At 46.3% G+C, this 27,177-nt stretch overlaps 1 protein-coding gene across 3 annotated transcripts in view; it reads right to left on the minus strand.

Moving 5' to 3' along the window:
* LOC143293345 (F-box/LRR-repeat protein 4-like) overlaps positions 1–27,177 on the minus strand; it is a 122,520-nt gene that overhangs the window by 39,048 nt on the left and 56,295 nt on the right. For all 3 annotated transcript variants that reach the window (XM_076604123.1, XM_076604122.1, XM_076604120.1), the window contains 3 exons: positions 17,521–17,833; positions 4,140–4,210; positions 1,941–2,010 (listed from right to left, as the gene is read on the minus strand). In XM_076604123.1, the coding sequence (XP_076460238.1) occupies positions 1,941–2,010; positions 4,140–4,210; positions 17,521–17,833 (454 nt within the window). The remainder of the gene's footprint in view (positions 1–1,940; positions 2,011–4,139; positions 4,211–17,520; positions 17,834–27,177) is intronic.

Genomic DNA, 27,177 nt, shown 5'->3' on the forward strand with positions numbered 1-27,177 from the left:
CATGACATAGAACACACATCACACCTGTACACTACCTCCATGACATACTTCAACACACATCACACCTGTACATTACTTCCATGACATACCTCAACACACATCACACCTGTATATTACCTCCATGACATACCTCAACACACATCACAACTGTACACTACCTCAATGAAATACATACCTCAACACACATCACACCTGTACATTACCTCAATGACATACCTCAACACACATCACACATGTATATTACCTCCATGACATACCTCAACACACATCACACCTGTACATTACCTCAATGACATACCTCAACACACATCACACCTGTATATTACCTCCATGACATACCTCAACACACATCACACCTGTACATTACCTCCATGACATACCTCAACACACATCACACCTGTACATTACCTCAATGACACACCTCAACACACATCACACCTGTACACTACCTCCATGACATACAACACACATCACACCTGTACACTACCTCCATGACATACTTCAACACACATCACACCTGTGCATTACCTCCATGACATACCTCAACACACATCACACCTGTACATTACCTCAATGACATACAACACACATCACACCTGTACAGTACCTACATGACATACCTCAACACACATCACACCTGTGCATTACTTCCATGACATACCTCAACACACATCACACTTGTACAGTACCTGAATGACATACCTCAACACACATCACACCTGTACACTACCTCAATGACATACCTCAACACATATCACACCTGTACATTACCTCCATGACATACCTCAACACACATCACACCTGTACAGTACCTCCATGAAATACCTCACCACACATCACACCTTTACATCACCTCAATGACATACCTCAACATACATCACACCTGTACATTACCTCAATTAGAATCATGAGTGCACTCAGTGCAATACCAGATTCCATAGCGTAGGTTTAATTCAGAATCAGCAGTGCACTCAGTGTAATACCAGATAAGTCAGAATCAGGAGTACACTCAGTGTAATACCAGATAAGTCAGAATCAGTAGTGCACTCAGTGTAATACCAGATAAGTCAGAATCAGTAGTGAACTCAGTGTAATACCAGATAAGTCAGAATCAGTAGTGAACTCAGTGTAATACCAGATAAGTCAGAATCAGTAGTGAACTCAGTGTAATACCAGGTAAGTCAGAATCAGTAGTGAACTCAGTGTAATACCAGATAAGTCAGAATCAGCAGTGCACTCAGAGTAATACCAGATTCCATAGCGTAGGTTTAATTCAGAATCAGCAGTGCACTCAGTGTAATACCAGATAAGTCAGAATCAGTAGTGCACTCAGTGTAATACCAGATAAGTCAGAATCAGTAGTGAACTCAGTGTAATACCAGATAATTCAGAATGATGAGTGAACTCAGTGTAATACCAGATAAGTCAGAACGATGAGCGCACTCAGTGTAATACCAGATAAGTCAGAATCAGTAGTGCACTCAGTGTAATACCAGATAAGTCAGAATCACGAGTGCACTCAGTGTAATACCAGATAAGTCAGAATGATGAGTGAACTCAGTGTAATACCAGATAAGTCAGAATGATGAGTGAACTCAGTGTAATACCAGATAAGTCAGAATCAGTAGTGCACTCAGTGTAATACCAGATAAGTCAGAATGATGAGTGAACTCAGTGTAATACCAGATAAGTCAGAACGATGAGTGCACTCAGTGTAATACCAGATAAGTCAGAATGAGTAGAGCACTCAGTGTAATACCAGATAAGTCAGAATCAGTAGTGCACTCAGTGTAATACCAGATTAGTCAGAATCACGAGTGCACTCAGTGTAATACCAGATAAGTCAGAATGAGTAGTGCACTCAGTGTAATACCAGATAAGTCAGAATCAGTAGTGCACTCAGTGTAATACCAGATTAGTCAGAATCAGTAGAGTAATACCAGATTCCACACTGGCTGCAGGTTGAGCTCTGTGTACAAGATGCTGTCATAGGCGTGTCTCTGCAACAACCTGAAACACCAACAACAGAACTGGCCCACTGACACAGTGTCATGTCATTTCAGTTATCAAGGTAGAAAGATTTGGTGTGTGTGCATGCTTGTGTCAGTGGGCATCAGCACACATGAAGTCAAGATTTTATTTCATGATAGTAAATTGATTAAGCAACACTTGCTTTTTCACATCAAGCCATCAATGAAAAATACTCAGAAACAAATGAAGGAGAGAGAGAGACAGAGAGAGAGAGAGAGAGAGAGAGAGAGAGAGGGTGTCTGTGAGAAGAAACCAGTGTGCAACACACACGTGTGTGTGTGTGTGTAGGGGGTGGGGGGTTGTTCGTGTTTGCATGTGTGTTGGTGTATGTGTGTCTGTGTGTGTCTGTGTGTATGTGCTCAATTTCCGTTATAAGACCCCTGCCAAATATTGTGTGTGTGTGTGTGTGTGTGTGTGTGTGTGTGTGTGTGCATGTGTGTGTGTTTGAGTGAGTGCGTGCATGTGTGTGTGTGCTTGTGTGTAGTATGTTTGTTTACACACAAAACATTGCCCAGCTGCTGTGAAGAACCTAATCTCTCCTCTGCCAAGTGGGAACTGGGACTGTGGCTTGGTCTTGAAGGACCTTCTATATGTCTTGTCAGCTATGGTCATGAGGGACCTTCTATATGTCCTGTCAGCTATGGTCATGAGGGACCTTCTATATGTCTTGTCAGCTATGGTCATGAAGGACCTTCTATATGTCTTGTCAGCTATGGTCATGAAGGACCTTCTATATGTCTTGTCAGCTATGGTCATGAAGGACCTTCTATATGTCCTGTCAGCTATGGTCATGAAGGACCTTCTATATGTCCTGTCAGCTATGGTCATGAAGGATGTTCCATATGTCCCGTCAGCTATGGTCATGAAGGACCTTCTATATGTCCTGTCAGCTATGGTTTGGTCATGAAGGACCTTCTATATGTCCTGTCAGCTATGGTCATGAAGGACCTTCTATATGTCCTGTCAGCTATGGTTTGGTCATGAAGGACCTTCTATATGTCCTGTCAGCTATGGTCATGAAGGACCTTCTATATGTCCTGTCAGCTATGGTCTGGTCATGAAGGACATTCTATATGTCCTGTCAGCTATGGTCTGGTCATGAAGGACCTTCCATATGTCCTGTCAGCTATGGTCATTAAGGACCTTCTATATGTCCTGTCAGCTATGGTCATGAAGTACCTTCTATATGTCCTGTCAGCTATGGTCATGAAGGACCTTCTATATGTCCTGTCAGCTATGGTATTTGTATTTGTATTTGTATTTCTTTTTATCACAACAGATTTCTCTGTGTGAAATTTGGGCTGCTCTCCCCAGGGAGAGCGCGTCGCTATACTACAGCGCCACCCATTTTTTTGTATTTTTTCCTGCGTGCAGTTTTATTTGTTTTTCCTATCGAAGTGGATTTTTCTACAGAATTTTGCCAGGAACAACCTTTTTGTTGCCGTGGGTTCTTTTACGTGCGCTAAGTGCATGCTGCACACGGGACCTCGGTTTATCATCTCATCCGAATGACTAGCATCCAGACCACCACTCAAGGTCTAGTGGAGGGGGAGAAAATATCGGCGGCTGAGCTGTGATTCGAACCAGCACGCTCAGATTCTCTCTCGCTTCCTAGGCGGACGCGTTACCTCTAGGCCATCACTCCACTGTAAGCTATGGTCATGAAGGACGTTCCATATGTCCTGTCAGCTATGGTCATGAAGGACCTTCTATATGTCCTGTCAGCTATGGTCATGAAGGACCTTCTATATGTCTTGTCAGCTATGGTCATGAAGGACGTTCCATATGTCCTGTCAGCTATGGTCATGAAGGACCTTCTATATGTCCTGTCAGCTATGGTCATGAAGGACCTTCTATATGTCCTATCAACTATGGCCTTGAAGGACCTTCTGTATGTCCTGTCAACTATGGCATGGTCATTGATCAATGATCAAAGGAACCCACATAGGCAGAGACAGATGTCAAACACACCAAAAGATAGTCCGCTTACATCAACAGTCAATAACACAGCCAACTTACATCAACAGTCAATAACATAGTTTACATTAACACTCAATAACACAGACACAGACAACTTACATCAACAGTCAATAACACAGTCAGCTTACTTGCAAGTCTGCGCCACACGTGCCAGTGAGGGAAAATCCAAGTAACCCAGAATCATGATGATTATTTCTCCCTGGAGACAGACAGTTGAAATGAAATGAAATGAAATTATGGTGCTTAGAGCCTCGCCGACCACTAAGGCCGTCTCAAGGCTATTGCCACATTAATAACTACTACAAGGGTAAAAAACAAACAATTAAAACGAATCACCACTTCAAACTTTCCACTCAAAGTTTAAAAAAAACTTCCATAGTTTAAAACCTTCAAATCTGATTAAAAATATTCACTTCTTTCATGAAGTCCATCAGCGTCCACGGAGGGACATCATAAAACAAGGTCTTCAAAGAAACCGCCGTGTAATATCTGTGTCTAACGTCATGCAGATCCCAACAGTCAAGGAGCACGTGTTTCACGGTGAGAGGCTCATCACAGGGAATACATCGAGGGGCCTCTTCCCCCTTCAACAAGTAAGAATGAGTAAAAAAAAAAAGTGTGCCCCGCATGCAGTCTGCACAGCACAGACTCCTTCTTTCTGTTCTTCACCCCTGAAGGGAGGGTCTCTTTTAGGTCTGGACGGATCTGGAAGAGCTTGTTGTCCGTCTGGGTGTTCCACTCCTCTTGCCAAAGATCCTTAACATAAGTGTTCACCTTCTGCTTCATGTCTGTGTATGGTACAAAGGATCTCGATAATTCTTTCTTTACAGCGTTCTTGGCCAGCAGGTCTGCCCTTTCGTTACCACGAATGCCAACATGTCCAGGAACCCAGGCCAACACAACCTCGTATCCTTTCTTCGTTGCAAGAGTAAAAGCTTCATAAAATTCCAGCAGTTTGGGATGAGTGATATTCCTGCAGGCGATCGCCTCCAGGGCTGACAAGGAGTCGGAAAAGATCATGAATCTCTTTTGTTTCGAAGAGAGAACCATTTTTACCGCCAGAACCAGTGCGGTCAGTTCCGCAGTGTGGTGGTGGTGTGTGTCCATCGAGATCGATGATGACCATCGTTGTCATCCAGCTGGGGAATGGGGGGAGGGTGGTGGTGGGGTGGGGGGGGAGGATGCTCATGAATCTATCTGTGAATGCGCAGATGGCTGAATAGTCCAATCTGCGCACGAAATGTTCGCTGACAGTTGGGGCAGACAAAGACAGGCATACCATTGTCAGGGAGCTTGTTTGCCCGTGACTTTCTGGCCTGCCTCTTCTGAACAGCTGCAGCAGTCCTGTTGGCCTCGCACAACTTGGCGCCTTTGTGCACAGCAGCACGCCATTTGTCACGGTCCACTGCAGATTCCTCCCAGGAGTCAGGGTTGATATCAAACGCTTTCAGAGAGACTTTCAGAGTATCTCTGAAGCGCTTCTTCTGACCTCCGTGTGATCTCTTCCCTTGTTGCAGCTCGCCATAGAAAAGCCTTTTGGGCAGCCGATGGTCTGGCATGCGCGCCACGTGTCCAGCCCAGCGAAGCTGGGACTGCATCAGGATGGTGAAGATGCTGGGAAGGGTGGCTTTTGCGAGCACCTCTGTGTCTGGGGTCTTGTCTTGCCACTTGATGTTCAGTAGCTTCCTGAGGCATGTTGTGTGGAAGTGGTTCAGCTTCTTGGCATGTCGTTGGTACACTGTCCAAGTTTCGCAGGCGTACAGTAGTGTGGGGAGAACTACTGCTCTGTAGACCTTTAGCTTGGTCTCAAGACTAATGCCTCTTCTGTTCCAGACATTTGCACTGAGTCTACCAAAAGTTGCGCTTGCTCTTGCAATCCTGACGTTCACTTCATCGTCGATGGTCGCATTTCGTGACAGTGTGCTGCCAAGGTATGTGAACCGCTCCACCGCACTGAGTCTCTGACCGTTGACTGTGATGTTGGGCTCAACGTAGGGTTCCCCTGGGGCTGGCTGATGGAGAACTTCAGTTTTCCTCGTGCTGATGGTAAGGCCGAAGTTCCTGCTGGCAATGGCAAACTTGTCAACGCTGAGTTGCATGTCAGCTTCAGATCCAGCGTTGAGGGCACAATCATCAGCAAACAAAAAGTCTCTGATGATGTCTGTCATGACCTTCGTTTTTGCTTGAAGCCTTCTGAGGTTAAACAACTTACCATCTGTTCGGTACTTTAGGCCGATTCCAACATCGCCATCTCTGAAGGCATCAGTAAGCATTGCAGAGAACATGAGGCTGAACAGCGTCGGAGCCAGGACGCAGCCTTGCTTGACACCATTTGTGACAGCAAAAGGAGCTGATGTTTCGCCTTTGTCCTGGACTCGAGCCTGCATGCCTTCATGGAATTGGCTGACCAAGGAAATAAATTTCCGAGGGCATCCGTACTTGGCCATGATCTTCCACAGTCCCTCTCTACTCACGGTGTCGAAGGCCTTAGTGAGGTCGACATAGGTGGAGAACAGATCAGCATTTTGCTCCTGACATTTCTCTTGCAGCTGCCTTGCAGCAAACACCATGTCGGTGGTTCCGCGCTCTTTCCGGAATCCACATTGGCTCTCAGGCAAATGACCTTGGTCAAGGTGTGCTGTGAGGCGGTTTAGTAGGATCCTGGCAAGTATCTTGCCTGCGATGGAGAGCAAGGAAATGCCCCGATGGTTATCACAGGCTTGCCGGTTCCCCTTTCGCTTGTACAAGTGAATGATAGATGCATCTTTGAAATCCTGGGGGATCGTCTCTTCTTTCCACATGAGTGAGTACAGCTGATGGAGCTTCTCAGTCAGCACAGTGCCTCCATCCTTGTAGACCTCTGCTGGTATGGAGTCTGAGCCAGGTGCTTTGCCACTGGATAGCAGACGAATTGCTTTCTGGGTCTCAAGAGGTGTTGGCGGATCGTCCAGTGCTTCGTTGATGGGGACTTGTGGGAGACGGTCTATGGCTTCATCATTTATGGAGGAAGGGCGATTTAAGACACTGTTGAAGTGCTCAGCCCAGCGTTCAAGAATTTTCTCCTTCTCGGTGATCAAGGTATTCCCATCTGCACTGAGGAGGGGGGATGATCCTGAGGATGTGGGGCCGTAGACTTCTTTTAAGGCATCATAGAACCTCTTCATATCGTGCCTGTCAGCATATCCCTGGATCTCATCAGCTTTGTCACTCAGCCACTTATCCTGCATCTGGCGTAACTTTTGCTGAACAGTCCTGCGGATGGCATCGTACACATCCTTTTTTGATGTGGACTTTGGGTTGCTCAGGTAGGCTTGATGCAGACGGCGTTTCTCATCCAGAAGCTGCTTGATTTCATCACAGTTTTCATCAAACCAGTCTTTGTGCTTTCTGGACATGGGTCCCAGGGTCTCTGAAGCTGTACTATAGATCAGCTCACGCAGGGTCCTCCAGTCAGACTCCACATTCTGGTTGTCCAGAGAGGCGGATTCCAGACGATCTTCCAGCAGCTCCACAAAGGACTGTTTGATGGTGATGTTTTTCAGCTTAGCGATGTTGAGCCGTTTTGGAGCCTTCTGGCCTTGGGGGCGTCTCTTGGGCTGGATTCGAATATTCAGCTTCGAGACTACAAGGCGATGGTCTGTCCAACACTCGGCGCCGCACATGGTCTTTGTTACACGTACATCTTGCCTATCCCTTTTCCTGACGATGACATAATCGATGAGATGCCAATGCTTTGAGCGAGGGTGCATCCATGACGTCCTGTTACGGGTAGGGAGGCAGAAAACTGTGTTGGTTATCAGCAGTTCGTGCTCTGCACAGGTCTGAAGCAAAAGCAATCCATTTGGGTTGCAGTGGCCCACACCGTGCTTTCCAATCACTCCATCCCAGGAGATGTAGTCAGAGCCAACTCTAGCATTGAAGTCCCCAAGAATGATGAGCTTGTCTGCTTTAGGGATAGCAGCAATGACAGAGTGAAGGTCCTCGTAGAACTTCGCCTTCACTTCATCCGGGTTGGTCATGGTTGGGGCGTAGGCACTGACAATGGTGAGGTGCTTCTGGCCAGATGCCAGTGGGAGTTTCATGGTCATAAGCCTATCGTTGACTCCCTTTGGGATTCCAGCTAGCTTGCTGACAAGTGCTGTTTTTACTGCAAAACCAACACCAGCCTCACGTCGCTCTTCGCTTCCTCGTCCACTCCAGAAGAAGGTGTAACCAGATCCCCGTTCACAGAGCTCGCCTTCACCTGCAAGCCGAGTCTCACTCAAGGCTGCGATGTCAATGTTGTATCTGGCGAGTTCGGATGCAACTAGTGCCGTTCTCCTTTGGGGTCTGTCCGCGTTATCTCTGTCCAGGAGAGTCCTTATGTTCCAAGCACCAATGGTGAGAGGAACGATCCTTGTTTTTTTCTTTTCTTTCTTGTTGTTTCGACCGCTGATGTAGGGTCCCCACCAGCCGCGGTATGCTGGCCAGGGTGATATGGAGCAGGCAATTTTTAGGGCACCTTTTCTAGCCCCTTCCTCATGCCAGGGAGGTGAGCAGTGCATTCCTAAAGAGGGCTGCTCAGACGCTCAGACGGCTGCCGAGCTCCATCGCTGCTCCTGTCGACGAAGAACGACCCTATGGCCTGAGCCGCCTGCGTGCAGGTCTGCGACTGCGACTGCCAGTGTACCCACACCTGTCGTTTCGTCGCTCGCCTGTCGCCACAGGACTTGGGGGTGATGAAATGATGAAGGATGAAAGGTCATTTTGGATGACTGATGACTTGCGCGATGAGTTTGTTTAAAGTGAAGAGGAGTTGCGCAACGTCGACCTCACTCTCTCGTCCGGGTCCACCAATTTCCAGTGGCAAGACTAAGTCGAGATGACTGGAGGATGAGCACGGATGCAGTGGATGACCAAGATATCCTTTCGGTGTCTCATCTTGCTCTCTGCACTCCACAGTGCGTTGCTGTAACCGCCTTCCTCTCCGTTGAACCGATAGGTTTCTTCCGCAGATTCTGCCGGATCCAGACTTCGCATGCATGGGTAGACACACCCCGGGTGTACACTAAGCTGTCAGACAGGATGTGTTCCGTTGAGGGCCGGTCAGGAAAGGCGGGACAGAATGCAGATGCAGCAACTCCATCCTCTGACTTGGAACCGTCAGTGAAGATTCTTTGAAAAGTGGGAAATTTGTGGCAGAGTTCTGAAAAGTAAGTTCTGTAGGCCAGAGAACTGGTGGAGTCTTTACAGTACGAGGCCAGATCAACTCAGACCTCAGGTGTTCTAAAGGTCCACGGAGGGCTGTCGGGGAACTTGGAGAAGTCTGAGATGCCACCGACATCCAGATCAGCATTTTCTATGTGCGGCTGAATGCGGAGTCCAAGAGGAGGGATGCAGTTTGGGTTGTCTTTAAATTTCTTGTTGAAAGGGTTGTTGAATACAGCGTCGTAAGCAGGGTTTGTAGGTTCAGAAAACAGTTTCAAATAATAATTTAGGGTCAGCTTCAGTCTGCGGTTGGAGAGAGGCGGTTCCCCTGCCTCTGCGTACAGGCTGTGCACAGGGGTGGTGTGGAACGCACCTAAACTGAGACGGAGTCCTTGGTGGTGTATAGGGTCCAGCAGTTTCAGGTAAGACGGTCTGGCTGAGCCGTATACTACACTTCCGTAATCCAGTTTGGACCGGACCAGAGCTCTGTAGAGGTGCAAGAGAGTCCTCTTATCAGCACCCCAGTCCGTGTGTGCCACAACTCGGATGATGTTCAGGGCTTTTTGGGAAGATATTTTCAGCTGTTTGATATGGCTGAGGAAGTTCAGCTTCTGATCAAAAACGACCCCTAAAAATTTGGCTTCCTTGACCGCCAGGATGGTGGATTTTCCCAGGCGGATTTCAGGGTCTGGATAGAACTGGCAAAAGTTATGAAAATGAATACACTCAGTTTTGGAGGACGAAAAGGTGAAACCATTCTCCTCTGCCCAACACTGGATTTTGTCGACGCAGAGCTGAAGCCATCGCTGAATGCTGGCATACATGCTGCCAGTTGCATACAAGGCGAAATCGTCCACAAACAGCCAGCTGTCCGATCCCTTCTGAACCGACTGAACGATGTCATTAATTTTGATGCTGAAGAGAGCCGGCGACAGAATGCTCCCTTGCGGAACACCCAGCTCCTGCTCGTGAATGTCGGACAGGGTGGTGCCGACCCTCACCTGGAATTGTCTGTCTTGCAAAAAATTGTGGATGAACTGGGGCAGGTGTCCTCGGAAGCCGAGCTTGTGCAGGTCCGAGAGGATTCCAAATTTCCAGGTGGTATCGTAAGCTTTCTCTAAGTCAAAAAATATGGCCACCACATGCTGTTTGTTTACAAAGGCATTTCTTACAGTGGTTTCCAGACGAACCAGATGATCAACGGTAGAGCGATGCTTGCGGAAACCGCACTGTTCTTTCGCCAGAAGGCCGTCGGTCTCTAGTTTCCACATCAGTCTACCGTTGACCATCTTCTCCATCAGTTTGCAGATGCAGCTGGTCAGTGCTATTGGGCGGTAGTTGGAGGGGTTCGAGGGGTCTTTTCCTGGTTTTGGCACCGGGATTATGAGGGCTTTCTGCCAGGAGGGTGGAAAAAAGCCTGTGATCCAGATGCGGTTGTAAACTTTGAGCAGGGTGTCCAGACAGGTTTTGGGAAGATGTTTTAAGAGTTTATAATGGACCTCGTCCATTCCTGGAGAGGAATCCGTGCAGGTCTGAAGGGCAGATTTTAGTTCATTCATAGTGAAAGGAAGGTTGTAGCTCTCTGTGTTGTCGGAAGAAAAGTTGCAGAGCGTTTTTTCTTTCAGGTTTTTGGTTTTGAGAAACCGAGCAGATTTGTTGGCAGATCTAGAATTCAGTTCGATTGTGGAGGCAAGCAAATTGGCAACTGCTTTCTTCTCTGTGACCAGAGCATCTGAGAGTTTAAGATGGTGAAAAGTTGGGCAGACGTTTTTGCCCTTAATTTTTTTTCAAAACCCTCCACACTTTCTTCTTGGGTGTGTTGGAGGTTAAGGAAGAACAAAAATCTCTCCATGCTTTTTCTTTTCTCTGGCTCTTTTTAAAAACAAACCTGGCTTTCGCCCTCAGCTGTTGATGGGTTCAAACGCTATCGGTCTATGGTCTCCGAAAGACGTGTCGTTGTGCTCTCTTTCGAGACTTACGGGCCTCCCGACATTCCACGTTGAACCAGGGCGTTCTTGGCATCTGAGGCTTGGAGGTAGACGATGGGACTGCTGCTTTGGCGCAATCTAAAACGATCTGTGTCAGAATGTCAGCAGGATCCTTGCTTTTTAAGACTGTTTCTTCCTGCAGCTCCGGTCTTAACTTCGTGGTAAAAATTCCCCAGTCGGCTTTGTCATAGTTCAGGCGGTCAGGCAGAGAGTCACCTTCCCCATCTGTGGGGCGGAGGACGACAGGAAAGTGGTCACTCCCATGCAGATCGTCGTGCACTCTCCACTCGTAGTCCAGGACCAACAATGGATCGCAGACCGACAGATCTAAACACGAGAGCTTTCCAGAGGACAGATGAAAATAAGTGGGTGACTTGTTGTTAAGACAGCACAGGTCCATATCAGAAAGAAGGTTTTCCAAAAGAAGACCTCGGGCTGATGTCATCTCACTTCCCCAGAGTGGGGAGTGGCCATTGAAGTCGCCCAACAGTAGAAACGGTCGTGGGAGCTGGTCGACAAGGTTCATGAGGTCCTGCCTCAGAACACGGACGGAAGGAGGATGGTACAGAGAGCAGACAGTGATGGTTTTCTCAAGTGTGACTCTGACTGCCACCGCCTGTAAAGGGGTGCTTAAAGGAACTGTACTGTATAAAAGGGACTTACGTATAAAAAGCGACACCTCCCATCAATCCCTCTTGCTTCGGTTGAGCGGGTTTAAAAATGGAGTTAAAACCAGAGAGAGATAAAACCTTGCCATCTCTTTGCAGAGTCTCTTGCAGTGCCAGCACTGAAGGTTTCAAGGCACGACAAAGCAGCTCGAGTTCCTGGAAATTGGCGTAAAACCCACGGATGTTCCAATGGATCACTGCCATAAGAAAGGTTTAAAAAAATAAAGCAGCAGCCTAATCCATCGCTACCCCCTGCTCCTTTGTTTGCGGTGGCTGAAGGTCGGCCAAGACCGCATATCTGTTTTTTTAGCTCAAAATCTTGTCTGATTTTGACCAAGCCGGAATATCCACCACCTTGGCTCTTCCCGACCCCGCCGAGGCCGCAACCCTCCCCTCGAGTTTTGGAGGTACGGGAGGTTTCTGGGCACTCCCACCAGCCCGAGGGGCAGGCATACGAGAGGCGGGATGAGGGGGACCAGGGGGTGGGGGGGGACGGGAGGTGGACACTGTGCCTCCGCCCGAGGCTTTCCACTCCCGCCCAGCAGCTCCTGAGGACCGCCGTACAGGATGGGAAGGGGTGGACACGGCGCCTCCACCCAAGGCCAACCGTTCTACCAATGTGGGTAAGTCGTCCGTCTGCGTCCCTGTGGACATTGTCTGGATCGCAATGTCCACCTTCCTGGTTCTGACAACAGAAGCGTAAAACGCCTTAGGCAATGTAGCCTCCACTTGTTTACGGGCCTCAAAAAACGATATTTTCTTCTCCGTCTTCACCTTCTGGATTTCTTTTTGTTTTTTCCAGGTGGGGCAGTCTTTAGATGAGGACGGGTGGCCACCTCCGCAGTTCATACAACGGGCTGGACTGACGCATTCTCCCTGGTGTGCTGCCTTTGAACAGGTGCCACACGCCTCTTCCTCCTTGCAGCGGTCCCGCACGTGTCCGAATTTCTGGCACTTGAAACGCCGTAGAGGGGACGGCACATACAGACTTACGTTCACTTGCAGGTATCCGACTCGTATGTCCTTGGGGACATTCGGGCAGCAGAAGGTGAGGAAAAATGTGTTGGTCGGGACTCTGTCCGACCCCTTCCTTACTGTCACCCTGTAAACGTCGGTCACTCCCTGAGAGGACAGCTCGCTCTTAATATCTGCTTCAGATACTCCTCTCAACTCCGGGCATCTGATGACCCCCTTCGAACAGTTCAGTCCTTTGTGAGGGGAAAACTTTACCGCCCTATCCACAAAAGTGGACGCTTTCAGCAGAAGCTGTGTCTGCCTTTTTGACGCTGTCTCTACCAGAAATGCTCCGCTCCTCAGCCTCTTGACAGATTTCAGTGAGCCTGCTAGACACTGGAAGCCCTTCTGGATAGCGAAGGGGCTGAGAGCCGACAAGGGCTTGTCGTCATCAGTGCCCTCCACCACAAGCCACAACAGCCAATATCCAGAGGTCTCACCAACCTCCGAATCGGAGTCCGAATCATCAGTTCCTGGTCTCCTCCTTTTCCCAAGTTTAGGGGGGTGTATTTGGTTGGAAGCCATGGTTTTTATAACTGTAAATTCATCCCTCCCTTACCCACCCACCATGGGGTCCAACTTTGGGGCCAGGGTCAAGGGAGCACCAGCTTGACCCCTTCCAGGTTTCGGGAGAGATATACGACTAACAGTTTAGCTCCAACGCGTTCCCCCCAATCATGTCCAGCTCCCGGGGACAGAGAACTGAGCACTACGGGGGTTATCCTCGTTAGCCTCCAAACTGCCAGTCTTGACCCAGCCCCATGAAGGGGTAGCCGACTGACACACACGGGCCAATGTGTGCTGCCTGTCTTCGGAGAGGTCCGAGCCAAAGGGATGTGTTGAGAGCAGCGTGCTCTCTCAATCCCCAGGATCTCATTCCCCTCCATCACAGGTCGCGCCGCACGGCAAACACGGCGGGCCTGAAGAAGGCCGCAGAGAAAAAAGAATGTGGAAAAAAAGGCTTGATGGGGAACTGAAGACAGAAAAGAAGAGGTAAAAAGAAGAATAAAGAATAGCGAAAGGGACAGTGGGTCACTCTTTGTTTGGGCCTCACTCATGACCTGTTCGGCATGGGAAGCCCTATCAGGGGCATCAGTATGAAAAAACAAACAAACAAAAAACAAACAAACAAAAAAAAAAAACAACCACTTATTCAGCCTGAACAGCTACAATGGCTATGTAGGCTGTCAGTTAAGACCTGGGACTAGAGCAGTAAACCCCCAGAAGCACTGATGTCCCCGCTGACACAGCTCGCTCAATCACTGGCCACTAAGCCTCCCGACCACGACAAGGTAGTGACCCCCCGGGAGGGGGTCAGGGGAACACCAGCTTGACCCCCTCCAGGTTTCGGGAGGAGACAGACAGTTACCCAGGATCATGAGGATTATCATCATCCACGGAGAAACACAGAGACCCAGGATCATGATGGTTATTATTATCCCTGAAAACACACAGTGACCCAGGATCATGACGGTTATTATTATCCCTGAAAACACACAGTGACCCAGGATCATGACGGTTATTATTATCCCTGAAAACACACAGTGACCCAGGATCATGATGATTATTATTATCCCAGAAAACACACAGTAACACAGGATTATGAAGATTATTATCATCCCTAAGACACACAATAACCCAGGATCATGAGATTATTATTATCCCTGAAGACACACAGTAACCCAGGATCATGATTATTATTATCCCTGAAGACACACAGTAACCCAGGATCATGAGGATTATTATCCCTGAAGACACACAATAACCCAGGATCATGAGGATTATTATTATCCCTGAAGACACACAGTAACCAAGGATCATGATTATTATTATCCCTGAAGACACACAATAACCCATGATCATGAGGATTATTATCCCTGAAGACACAGTAACCAAGGATCATGATTATTATTATCTGTGAAGACACACAGTAACCCAGGATCATGAGGATTATTATCATCCATGAAGACACACAATAACCCAGGATCATGAGGATTATTATTATTATCTGTGAAGACACACAGTAACCCAGGATCATGAGGATTATTATTATCCCTGAAGACACACAATAACCCAGGATCATGAGGATTATTATTATCCCTGAAGACACACAGTAACCCAGGATCATGATGATTATTATTATCCCTGAAGACACACAGTAACCCAGGATCATGATTATTATTATCCCTGAAGACACACAGTAACCCAGGATCATGAGGATTATTATTATCCCTGAAGAGACACAGTAACCCAGGATCATGATTGTTATTATCCCTGAAGACACACATTAACCCAGGATCATAAGGATTATTATTATCCCTGAAGACACATAGTAACCAAGGATAATGATTATTATTATCCCTGAAGACACACAATAACCCAGGATCATGAGGATTATTATTATCCCTGAAGACACATAGTAACCAAGGATCATGATTATTATTATCCCTGAAGACACACAGTAACACAGGATCATAATGATTATTATTATCCCTGAAGACACACAATAACCCAGGATCATGAGGATTATTATCATCCATGAAGACACACAATAACCCAGGATCATGATGATTATTATTATCTGTGAAGACACACAGTAATCCAGGATCATGAGAATTATTATTATTCCTGAAGACACACAATAACCCAGGATCATGAGGATTATTATTATCCCTGAATACACACAGTAACCCAGGATCATGAGGATTATTATCATCCCTGAAGACACACAGTAACCCAGGATCATGAGGATTATTATCATCCATGAAGACACACAATAACCCAGGATCATGATGATTATTATTATCTCTGAAGACACACAGTAACCCAGGATCATGAGGATCATTATTATCCCTGAAGACACACAATAACCCAGGATCATGAGGATTATTATTATCCATGAAGACACACAATAACCTAGGATCATGATGATGATTATTATCCATGAAGACACACAATAACCTAGGATCATGATGATGATTATTATCCCTGAAGACACACAGTAACCAAGGATCATGATGATTATTATTATCCCTGAAGACACACAATAACTCATGATCATGAGGATTATTATTATCCATGAAGACACACAGTAATCCAGGATCATGAGGATTATTATTATCCCTGAAGACACACAGTAACCAAGGATCATGATGATTATTATTATCCCTGAAGACACACAGTAACCAAGGATCATGATGATTATTATTATTCCTGAAGACACACAATAACCCAGGATCAAGAGGATTATTATTATCCCTAAGATACACAGTAACCCAGGATCATGATGATTATTATTATCCCTGAAGACACACAGTAATCCAGGATCATGATAATTATATATTATTATCCGTGAAGATCTGTTGGTCCCATAACTTCGATCTTGCATTAAGGTCTCCACAGATAATGACGGAGTCTCCAAATTCGTTCTCTATTTCCTCCAAAAAGGCCGAATCCGCTTTTGTTGTGCAGGTTCCTGGGTGAACATAGGCATTGATGAGCACAATGCTTTTGTGAATTCCATCAGGTTTTTCAAGACGCACACCCACAAGTTCACATGAGTTGCTACACCATCCAGACACAGACACAGGTGACACAAACTGACACAGACACAGGTGACACATGTGACACAACCAGACACAGACACAGGTGACACAGACAGACACAGGTGACACAAACAGACAGACAGAAGACACATGTGATACAACCAGACACAGACACAAACTGACACAGACACAGGTTACACATGTGACACAACCAGACACAGACACAGGTGACACAGACAGACACAGGTGACACAAACAGACAGATAGAAGACATGTGATACAACCAGACACAGACACAGGTGACACAGACAGACACAGGTGACACAGGTGACACAACCAGACACAGACACAGGTGACGCAGACAGACACATGTGACACAACCAGACAGACACAGGTGACACAGACAGACACAGGTGACACAACCAGACAACGACACAGGTGACAGACAGACACAGGTGACACAACCAGACAGACACAGGTGACACAGACAGACACATGTGACACAACCAGACAGACACAGGTGACACAACCAGACACAGACACAGGTGACGCAGACAGACACATGTGACACAACCAGACAGACACAGGTGACACAGACAGACACAGGTGACACAACCAGACAACGACACAGGTGACAGACAGACACAGGTGACACAACCAGACAGACACAGGTGACACAGACAGACACATGTGACACAACCAGACAGACACAGGTGACACAACCAGACACAGACACAGTGACACCACCAGACAGAGGTGACACAAACAGACAGACACAGGTGACACAGACAGACACAGGTGACACAAACAGACAGACACAGGTGACACACACAGGTAACACAGACAGACACAGACACAGGTGACACAGACAGACACACACACAGGTGACACAGACAGACACAGAGACAGGTGACACAGACACAGGTGACACAGACAGACACAGGTGACACAGACAGACACAGGTGACAGACACAGGTGACACAGACAGACACAGGTGACACACAGACAGACAGACACACAGACACAGGTGACACACACAGACAGACACAGGTGACACACACACACAGACACAGGTGACACACACAGACACAGACAGGTGGCACTCACTGGCAGCATGCTGAAGTCTTGTGTGTTATTGTCAGTGGGAGTAGTGTCCCCTGTGGAGATGCTGAGAGACTGCAGGTTGCTGAGCACCCCCTCCACTCCACCCCACCACTTGCCTCCCTGTGCCTGCTGGTCGCCTTGATCCGGGCCAGAGTGAGGCTGGTGGTGCCGGGCATGGGTGGACAGTGGCTGTGCCTGGTCCTGCAGCAGGGGGTAGTGGTGGGGGTGGGGGCGTCGTGCCACGCCACACAGCATGATGCAGTCCAGCTCTGTATAGTAGTGCAGCAAGCTGTGGTTCAGCTCCAGGCGGATCAGACTGAAACATTGTCACCATCATCATCCTTTCTGCTGTTCTATGGATGACACACCATCATCGTCATCATCATTTCTGGGGCTTATTGGATGACACATCATCAACGTCATCATCATGATCCTTTCTGCTGTTTTATGGATGACACATCTTCATCATCATGATCCTTTCTGGGGCTTTATGGATGACACATCATCAACGTCATCATCATCATCCTTTCTGCTGCTTTATGGATGACACATCGTCATCGTCATCATCCTTTCTGCTGTTTTATGGATGACACATCTTCATCATCATCATCCTTTCTCGGGCTTTATGGGTGACACATCGCCATCATCATCATTTCTGGGGCTTTATGGATGACACATCATCATTATCATTTCTGCTGCTTTATGGATGATACATCATCACCGTCATCATCATTTCTGGGGCTTTATGGATGATACATCGTCATTATCATTTCTGCTGCTTTATGGATGACACACCGTCATCATCATTTCTGCTGTTTTATGGATGATACATCATCATCATCATCATAATTTCTGGGGCTTTATGGATGACACACTGTCATCATCAATTCTGCTGTTTTATGGATGACACACCGTCATCATCATTTCTGCTGTTTTATGGATGATACATCATCATCATCATCATCATTTCTGGGGCTTTATGGATGACACACCGTCATCATCATTTCTGCTGTTTTATGGATGACACACCGTCATCATCATTTCTGCTGTTTTATGGATGATACATCATCATCATCATCATAATTTCTGGGGCTTTATGGATGACACACTGTCATCATCAATTCTGCTGTTTTATGTGTAGCCAAGTGCTCAACTGGCTGCAAATAACCATAGTTCAACTCACAGCACAAGCTGAAAGCTGAGCTATAGCAGACGCCATTTTTGTCACAGCGTACCTACATATGGAAGACACATCGTCATCGTGATTTCTGGGGCTTTATGGATGACACATCGTCATCGTTGTCACCATTTCTGGTGCTTTGTGCATGACCCATCATCATCATCATTTCTGCTGCTTTATGGATGACACATCGTCATCATCATCATTTCTGCTGCTTTATGGATGACACATCGTCATCATCATCATCACCTTTCTGCTACTTTATGGATGACATATCGTCATCATCATCATCATTTCTGAGGCTTTATGGATGAAACATCATCATCATCATTTCTGGTGCTTTATGCATGACATATCGTCATCATCGTCATTTCTGGTGCTTTGTGAATGACACATCATCATTATTTCTGCTGCTGTATGAATGATACATCATCATGATCATCATCATTTTTGCTGCTGTATGGATGACAAATCGTCATCATCATTTCTGGTGTTTTATGCAGGACCCATCGTCATCATCATTGCTGCTGCTTTCTGGATCATACATCGTCATCATCATCATCAATTCTGCTGCTTTCTGGATGACACATCGTCATCAACATCATCAATTCTGCTGCTTTCTGGATCATACATCGTCATCAACATCATCAATTCTGCTGCTTTCTGGATGACACATCGTCATCAACATCATCAATTCTGCTGCTTTCTGGATGACACATCGTCATCATCAATTCTGCTGCTTTATGCAGGACCCATCATCATCACAATTTCTGGTGTTTTATGGGTGACACATCGTCATCATCATTATCATTTCTGCTGCTTTATGGATGACACATCATCATCATCATTTCTGCTGCTTTATGGATGACACATCATCATCATCATTATTTCTGCTGCTTTATGGATGACAAATTGTTATCACATCATCATCATCATCACTCATTTCTGGGGCTTTACGGATGGCACATCGTAATCATCATCTTCATTTCTGCTGCTTTATGGATGACATATCAACATCATCATCATTTCTGCTTCTTTATGGATGACAATCCATAATCCATCAATCGTCATCAGATCATCATCATCATCACTCATTTCTGGGGCTTTATGGATGACACATCATCATCATCATGATCCTTTCTGAGGCTTTATGGACACACCCTCATCATCATTTCTGCTGCTTTACGCATGACACAACGTCATCATCATCATTTCTGCTGCAGTATGGATGAAACATCGTCATTGTCATCAACATTTCTGGTGCTCTATGGATGACACATCATCATCATCATCATCATTTCTGTTGCTTTCTGGATGACACATCGTCATCTTCATCATCATTTCTGCTGCTTTATGGATGACACATCGTCATCTTCATCATCATTTCTGCTGGTTTATCGATGACACATCGTCATCATCATTTCGGGGCTCTATGCATGACACATCATCATTTCTGCTACTTTATGGATGATACATCGTCATCATCATCATCATTTCTGCTGCTTTATGAATGACACATCGTCATCATTTCTGCTGCTGTGTGAATGACACATCATCATCATCATTTCTGCTGCTTTATGGATGACATATCATCATCATCATCACCATTTCTGGGGCTTTATGCATGACACAACATCATCATCATCATTTCTGCTGCTTTATGGATGACACATCATCATCATCATCATCATTTCCGCTGCTTTATGGATGACATATCGTCATCATCATCATCATTTCTGGGGCTTTACGTATGACACATCATCATCATTTCTGCTGCTTATGGATGACACATCGTCATCATCATTTCTCAGGCTTTATGGATGACACATCGTCATCACCATTTCTGGGGCTTTGTGCATGATGCATTGTCTTCATCATTTCTGGGGTTTTATGGATGACACATCATCATCATCATCATCATTTCTGCTGCTTTATGGATGATACATCGTCATCATCATTTCTCCTGCTTTATGCATGACACATCATCATCATCATCATTTCTGCTGCTTTATGGATGATACATCATCATCATCATTTCTGCTGCTTTATGGATAACACATCATCATCATCATTTCTGCTGCTTTATGGATAACACATCATCATCATCATCATTTCTGCTGCTTTATGGATGATACATCATCATCATCATTTCTGCTGCTTTATGGATAACACATCATCATCATCATCATTTCTGCTGCTTTATGGATGATACATCATCATCATCATTTCTGCTGCTTTATGGATAACACATCATCATCATCATCATTTCTACTGCTTTATGGATGACACATCATCATCATCATGATCCTTTCTGAGGCTTTATGGATGACACATCATCATCGTCATCATCGTATCTGGAGCTTCATGGATGATTCATCGTCATCATCATCATCATCAGTTCTGCTGCTTTGTGGACGATACATCATCATAATTACCTTTCTGCTGCTTTATGGATGACATATCGTCATCATCATCATTTCTGAGGCTTTATGGATGAAACATCATCATCATCATTTCTGGTGCTTTATGCATGACATATCATCATCGTCATCGTCATTTCTGGTGCTTTGTGAATGACACATCGTCATCATTTCTGCTGCTGTATGAATGACACATCATCATGATCATCATCATTTGTGCTGCTTTATGGATGACAAATCGTCATCATTATTTCTGGCGTTTTATGCAGGACATCATCATTGCTGCTGCTTTCTGGATGACACATCGTCATCATCATCATCAATTCTGCTGCTTTCTGGATGACACATTGTCATCAACACCATCAATTCTGCTGCTTTCTGAATGACACATCGTCATCAACATCATCAATTCTGCTGCTTTCTGGATGACACATCGTCATCATCATCATCAATTCTGCTGCTTTCTGGATGACACATTGTCATCAACATCATCAATTCTGCTGCTTTCTGGATGACACATCGTCATCAACACCATCAATTCTGCTGCTTTCTGAATGACACATTGTCATCAACATCATCAATTCTGCTGCTTTCTGGATGACACACTGTCATCAACATCATCAATTCTGCTGCTTTCTGGATGACACACTGTCATCAACATCATCAATTCTGCTGCTTTCTGGATGACACATCGTCATCAACATCATTATTTCTGCTGCTTTCTGGATGACACATCGTCATCATCATCATTATTTCTGCTGCTTTCTGGATGACACATCGTCATCATCATCATCATTTCTGCTGCTGTATGGATGATATATCATCATCATCATCATTTTTGCTGTTTTATGGATGACAAATCGTCATCAGATCATCATCATCATCACTCATTTCTGGGGCTTTATGGATGGCACATCGTAATCATCATCATCATTTCTGCTGTTTTATGGATGACACATCATCATCATTTCTGCTGCTTTATGGATGACATCGTCATCATCATTTCTGGTGCTTTATGGTTGATACATCATCATCATCATCACTCATTTCTGTTGCTTCATGGATGACACATCGTCATCATTATCACTCATTTCTGGTGCACAAATAGATGGCAACCACTGGACAGCATGTGTCACACTGTCATTATTATCCCTGATAAAATCTTTTTCAAACATATGTATATATGATAATATCTTCATCATTACTGTTTTCTTCTGTGAATAGTTTCATCTCTTCATCAGTTCTGCCCTCTGGCCATTCCTGACAATGTCTTCCCAGAGTGCATGAAATGATTGTGTTGAAGACACTGTCCTAGATGGCTGCCTTTTGGTTCACTGACTGCATCATGCAGTGGGTTTGGAGGGTTTTCTAATGCTCCGAAATAGGCCCTAACCTGTTCTAAGTTGTTACTGGATTGCACTGAAAAAAGGTCAAGCAGGTATCACTCAGTCTCAGTTGTAGAGGACAGGAAAAAGTGGAGATTCTTGTGGCAGCCCCATGGAAAGTTTGAGAGGGTGCAGACATCCAATCTCTGAGGTGTAGGACGACAGTTCGTTCCCGACTCTCTGTATCCATCTTGTTAACTGGTGTCAAACATACTCCATACTTACTAGCAGCTCCATGACATGTGCAAACTGGACTTTATTGTATCCATCTTGTTAACTGGTGTCAAACATACTCCATACTTACTAGCAGCTCCATGACATGTGCAAACTGGACTTTATTGTATCCATCATGTCAACTGGTGTCAAACATACTCCACACTTACTAGCAGCTCCATGACATGTGCAAACTGGACTTTACTGTACGCATCATGTCAACTGGTGTCAAACATACTCCACACTTACTAGCAGCTCCAAGACGTGTGCAAACTGGACTTTATTGTATCCATCATGTCAACTGGTGTCAAACATCACCTTCACCTTCACCTCTCCCGTAGTCTGGGTTCAGACCGTTGGGGCACCGCTGCTGACCTGGCCACCACCCCTCTCCACTCTTCACGGTTTTCTGATTTCCTCAGGGCGTCACCGAGCGTCAAGCCTGTCCACCCCCGGATGTTGTCTTCCCATCTCTTCTTCTGCCATCCTCTCCTTCTGCCTCCTTGTACGGTGCCTTGCAGGAACGTTTTGGCAAGACCAGATGATCGGGAGATGTGTCCATACCACCTAAGTTTGCGTTTTTTCACAATGGACAGAAGGTCTTCGTAGGGTCTAATACTTTGCTTGATTCTGTTCTTCACTTCCGTGTTAGTGATGTGGTCTCTGTAGGAGATGCCAAGTAGTCTACGAAAGCATCTCATCTCGACAGCTTGGATTCTTCTCTCAATGTCTGCAGTCAGGGTCCAAGTCTCGCAGGCGTAGAGCAATATTGATATAACCAGGGAACGCATCAGTCTGATTTTTGAGCTGAGAGCGATGTTTTTGTTGTTCCAGATGGTGTTCAGCTTGTTGAGTGCCGTTGTTGTTTGGGCAATTCTCGAGAGTACTTCTGGTTTACATCCTTCATCTGACACGATTGCTCCCAGATATTTGAAGCTGTGGACTGTTTTAAGCTTTTCGTCGTTGACTTTGATGTCAATGCTGATGCCGTTGGTGTTGTTAGTCATCAGTTTGGTTTTCTCCGCACTGATTTGCATTCCATACGATGTGGAGGCTTTGTCTAGATGTTTGACCAGGCTTGCCAGTTCTTCTTCTTTTCCAGCCAGTCCATCAATGTCGTCGGCAAAACGTAGGTTTGTGATTGTTCTGCCGCCTATGCTGACTGTTCCTACATGCTCTTCCAGTGCGTCAGTCATTATTCTTTCTAAGAAGATGTTGAAGAGTGTTGGGGAGAGTAGACAGCCTTGTCTCACTCCGACTGTGGTTCTGAACCAGTCCCCGATGCTATTGTTGAGGTAGACGGCGCTGGTGGCTTTGTCATAGAGGTGCTGTATCAGTCTGAACAGGTTGGCGTTGATGTTGTACAGATTCATGGTAGCCCACAAAGCTGCATGCCAGACCCTGTCAAATGCCTTCTTAAAATCAATGAAGACGTGGTAGAGGTCTTGTTGGTGTTGATGGTACCTCTCACATAGCAACCTCAAGTTGAAGATTTGTTCAGTTGTGCTCCTTCCTGGTCTGAAACCTGCCTGTTCTTCAGCAATGATGTTTTCTGCTTGTGGTTTCAGTCTGTTAAGCAGGATCTTCAACATGACTTTGCTGGGATGACTAATCAGGCTGATGGTGCGGTAGTTTTGACACTGCTGGAGATTGCCCTTTTTGGGAAGGGTGATGATCAGTGATTGTGTCCACGGTGTGGGCCATTCCCCTGTTTGCCAGATCTTGTTGCAAACATACTCCACACTTACTAGCAGCTCCAAGACGTGTGCAAACTGGACTTTATTGTATCCATTATGTCAACTGGTGTCAAACATACTCCATACTTACTAGCAGCTCCAAGACGTGTGCAAACTGGACTTTATTGTATCCATTATGTCAACTGGTGTCAAACATACTCCATACTTACTAGCAGCTCCAAGACGTGTGCAAACTGGACTTTATTGTATCCATCTTGTTAACTGGTGTCAAACATACTCCATACTTACTAGCAGCTCCAAGACGTGTGCAAACTGGACTTTATTGTATCCATCTTGTTAACTGGTGTCAAACATACTCCATACTTACTAGCAGCTCCAAGACGTGTGCAAACTGGACTTTATTGTATGCATCATGTCAACTGGTGTCAAACATACTCCATACTTCAGTAGCAGCTCCAAGACATGTGCAAACTGGACTTTACTGTATGCATCATGTTAACTGGTGTCAAACATGGTGGTGGTGTGTCCATCGAGATCGATGATGACCATCGTTGTCATCCAGATGGGGGATGGGGGATGGGGGGATGGTGGTGGTGGGGTGGGGGGAAGGATGCTCATGAATCTATCTGTGAGTGCGCAGATGGCTGAATAGTCCAATCTGCGCACGAAATGTTCGCTGACAGTTGGGGCAGACAAAGACAGGCATATCATTGTCAGGGAGCTTGTTTGCCCGTGATTTTCTGGCCTGCCTCTTCTCAGCAGCTGCAGCAGTCCTGTTGGCCTCGCACAACCTGGCGCCTTTGTGCACAGCAGCGCGCCATTTGTCACGGTCCACTGCAGATTCCTCCCAGGAGTCAGGGTTGATATCAAACGCTTTCAGAGAGACTTTCAGAGTATCTCTGAAGCGCTTCTTCTGACCTCCGTGTGATCTCTTCCCTTGTTGCAGCTCGCCATAGAAGAGCCTTTTGGGCAGCCGATGGTCTGGCATGCGCGCCACGTGTCCAGCCCAGCGAAGCTGGGACTGCATCAGGATGGTGAAGATGCTGGGAAGGGTGGCTTTTGCGAGCACCTCTGTGTCAGGGGTCTTGTCTTGCCACTTGATGTTCAGTAGCTTCCTGAGGCATGTTGTGTGGAAGTGGTTCAGCTTCTTGGCATGTCGTTGGTACACTGTCCAAGTTTCGCAGGCGTACAGTAGTGTGGGGAGAACTACTGCTCTGTAGACCTTTAGCTTGGTCTCAAGACTAATGCCTCTTCTGTTCCAGACATTTGCATTGAGTCTACCAAAAGCTGCGCTTGCTCTTGCAATCCTGACGTTCACTTCATCGTCGATTGTCACATTTCGTGACAGTGTGCTGCCAAGGTATGTGAACCGCTCCACCGCACTGAGTCTCTGACCGTTGACTGTGATGTTGGGCTCAACGTAGGGTTTCCCTGGGGCTGGCTGATGGAGAACTTCAGTTTTCCTCGTGCTGATGGTAAGGCCGAAGTTCCTGCTGGCAGTGGCAAACTTGTCGACGCTGAGTTGCATGTCACGTTCAGATCCAGCGTTGAGAGCACAATCATCAGCAAACAAAAAGTCTCTGATGATGTCTGTCATGACCTTCGTTTTTGCTTGAAGCCTTCTGAGGTTAAACAGCTTGCCATCTGTTCGGTACTTTAGGCCGATTCCAACATCGCCATCTCTGAAGGCATCAGTAAGCATTGCAGAGAACATGAGGCTGAACAGCGTTGGAGCCAGGACGCAGCCTTGCTTGACACCATTTGTGACAGCAAAAGGAGCAGATGTTTCACCATTGTCCTGGACTCGAGCCTGCATGCATAAATTTCCGAGGGCATCCGTACTTGGCCATGATCTTCCACAGTCCCTCTCTACTCACGGTGTCGAAGGCCTTAGTGAGGTCGACAATAGGTGGAGAACAGATCAGCATTTTGCTCCTGACATTTCTCTTGCAGCTGCCTTGCAGCAAACACCATGTCGGTGGTTCCGCGCTCTTTCCGGAATCCACATTGGCTCTCAGGCAAATGACCTTGGTCAAGGTGTGCTGTGAGGCGGTTAAGTAGGATCCTGGCAAGTATCTTGCCTGCGATGGAGAGCAAGGAAATGCCCCGATGGTTATCACAGGCTTGCCGGTTCCCCTTTCGCTTGTACAAGTGAATGATAGATGCATCTTTGAAATCCTGGGGGATCGTCTCTTCTTTCCACATGAGTGAGTACAGCTGATGAAGCTTCTCAGTCAGCACAGTGCCTCCATCCTTGTAGACCTCTGCTGGTATGGAGTCTGAGCCAGGTGCTTTGCCAATGGATAGCAGACAGATTGCTTTCTGGGTCTCAAGAAGTGTTGGCGGATCGTCCAGTGCTTCGTTGGTGGGGACTTGTGGGAGACAGTCTATGGCTTCATCATTTATGGAGGAAGGGCGATTTAAGACACTGTTGAAGTGCTCAGCTCATCGTTCGAGAATGTTCTCCTTCTCGGTGATCAAGGTATTCCCATCTGCACTGAGGAGGGGGGATGATCCTGAGGATGTGGGGCCGTAGACTTCTTTTAAGGCATCATAGAACCTCTTCATATCGTGCCTGTCAGCATATCCCTGGATCTCATCAGCTTTGTCACTCAGCCACTTATCCTGCATCTGGCGTAACTTTTGCTGAACAGTCCTGTGGATGTCATTGTATGCATCCTTTTTTGATGTGGACTTTGGGTTGCTCAGGTGGGCTTGATGCAGACGGCGTTTCTCATCCTGAAGCTGCTTGATTTCATCACAGT

This window comes from Babylonia areolata, chromosome 19, assembly GCF_041734735.1.
Source record: "Babylonia areolata isolate BAREFJ2019XMU chromosome 19, ASM4173473v1, whole genome shotgun sequence".
In the NCBI taxonomy this organism is placed as follows: Eukaryota; Metazoa; Mollusca; class Gastropoda; order Neogastropoda; family Buccinidae; genus Babylonia; species Babylonia areolata.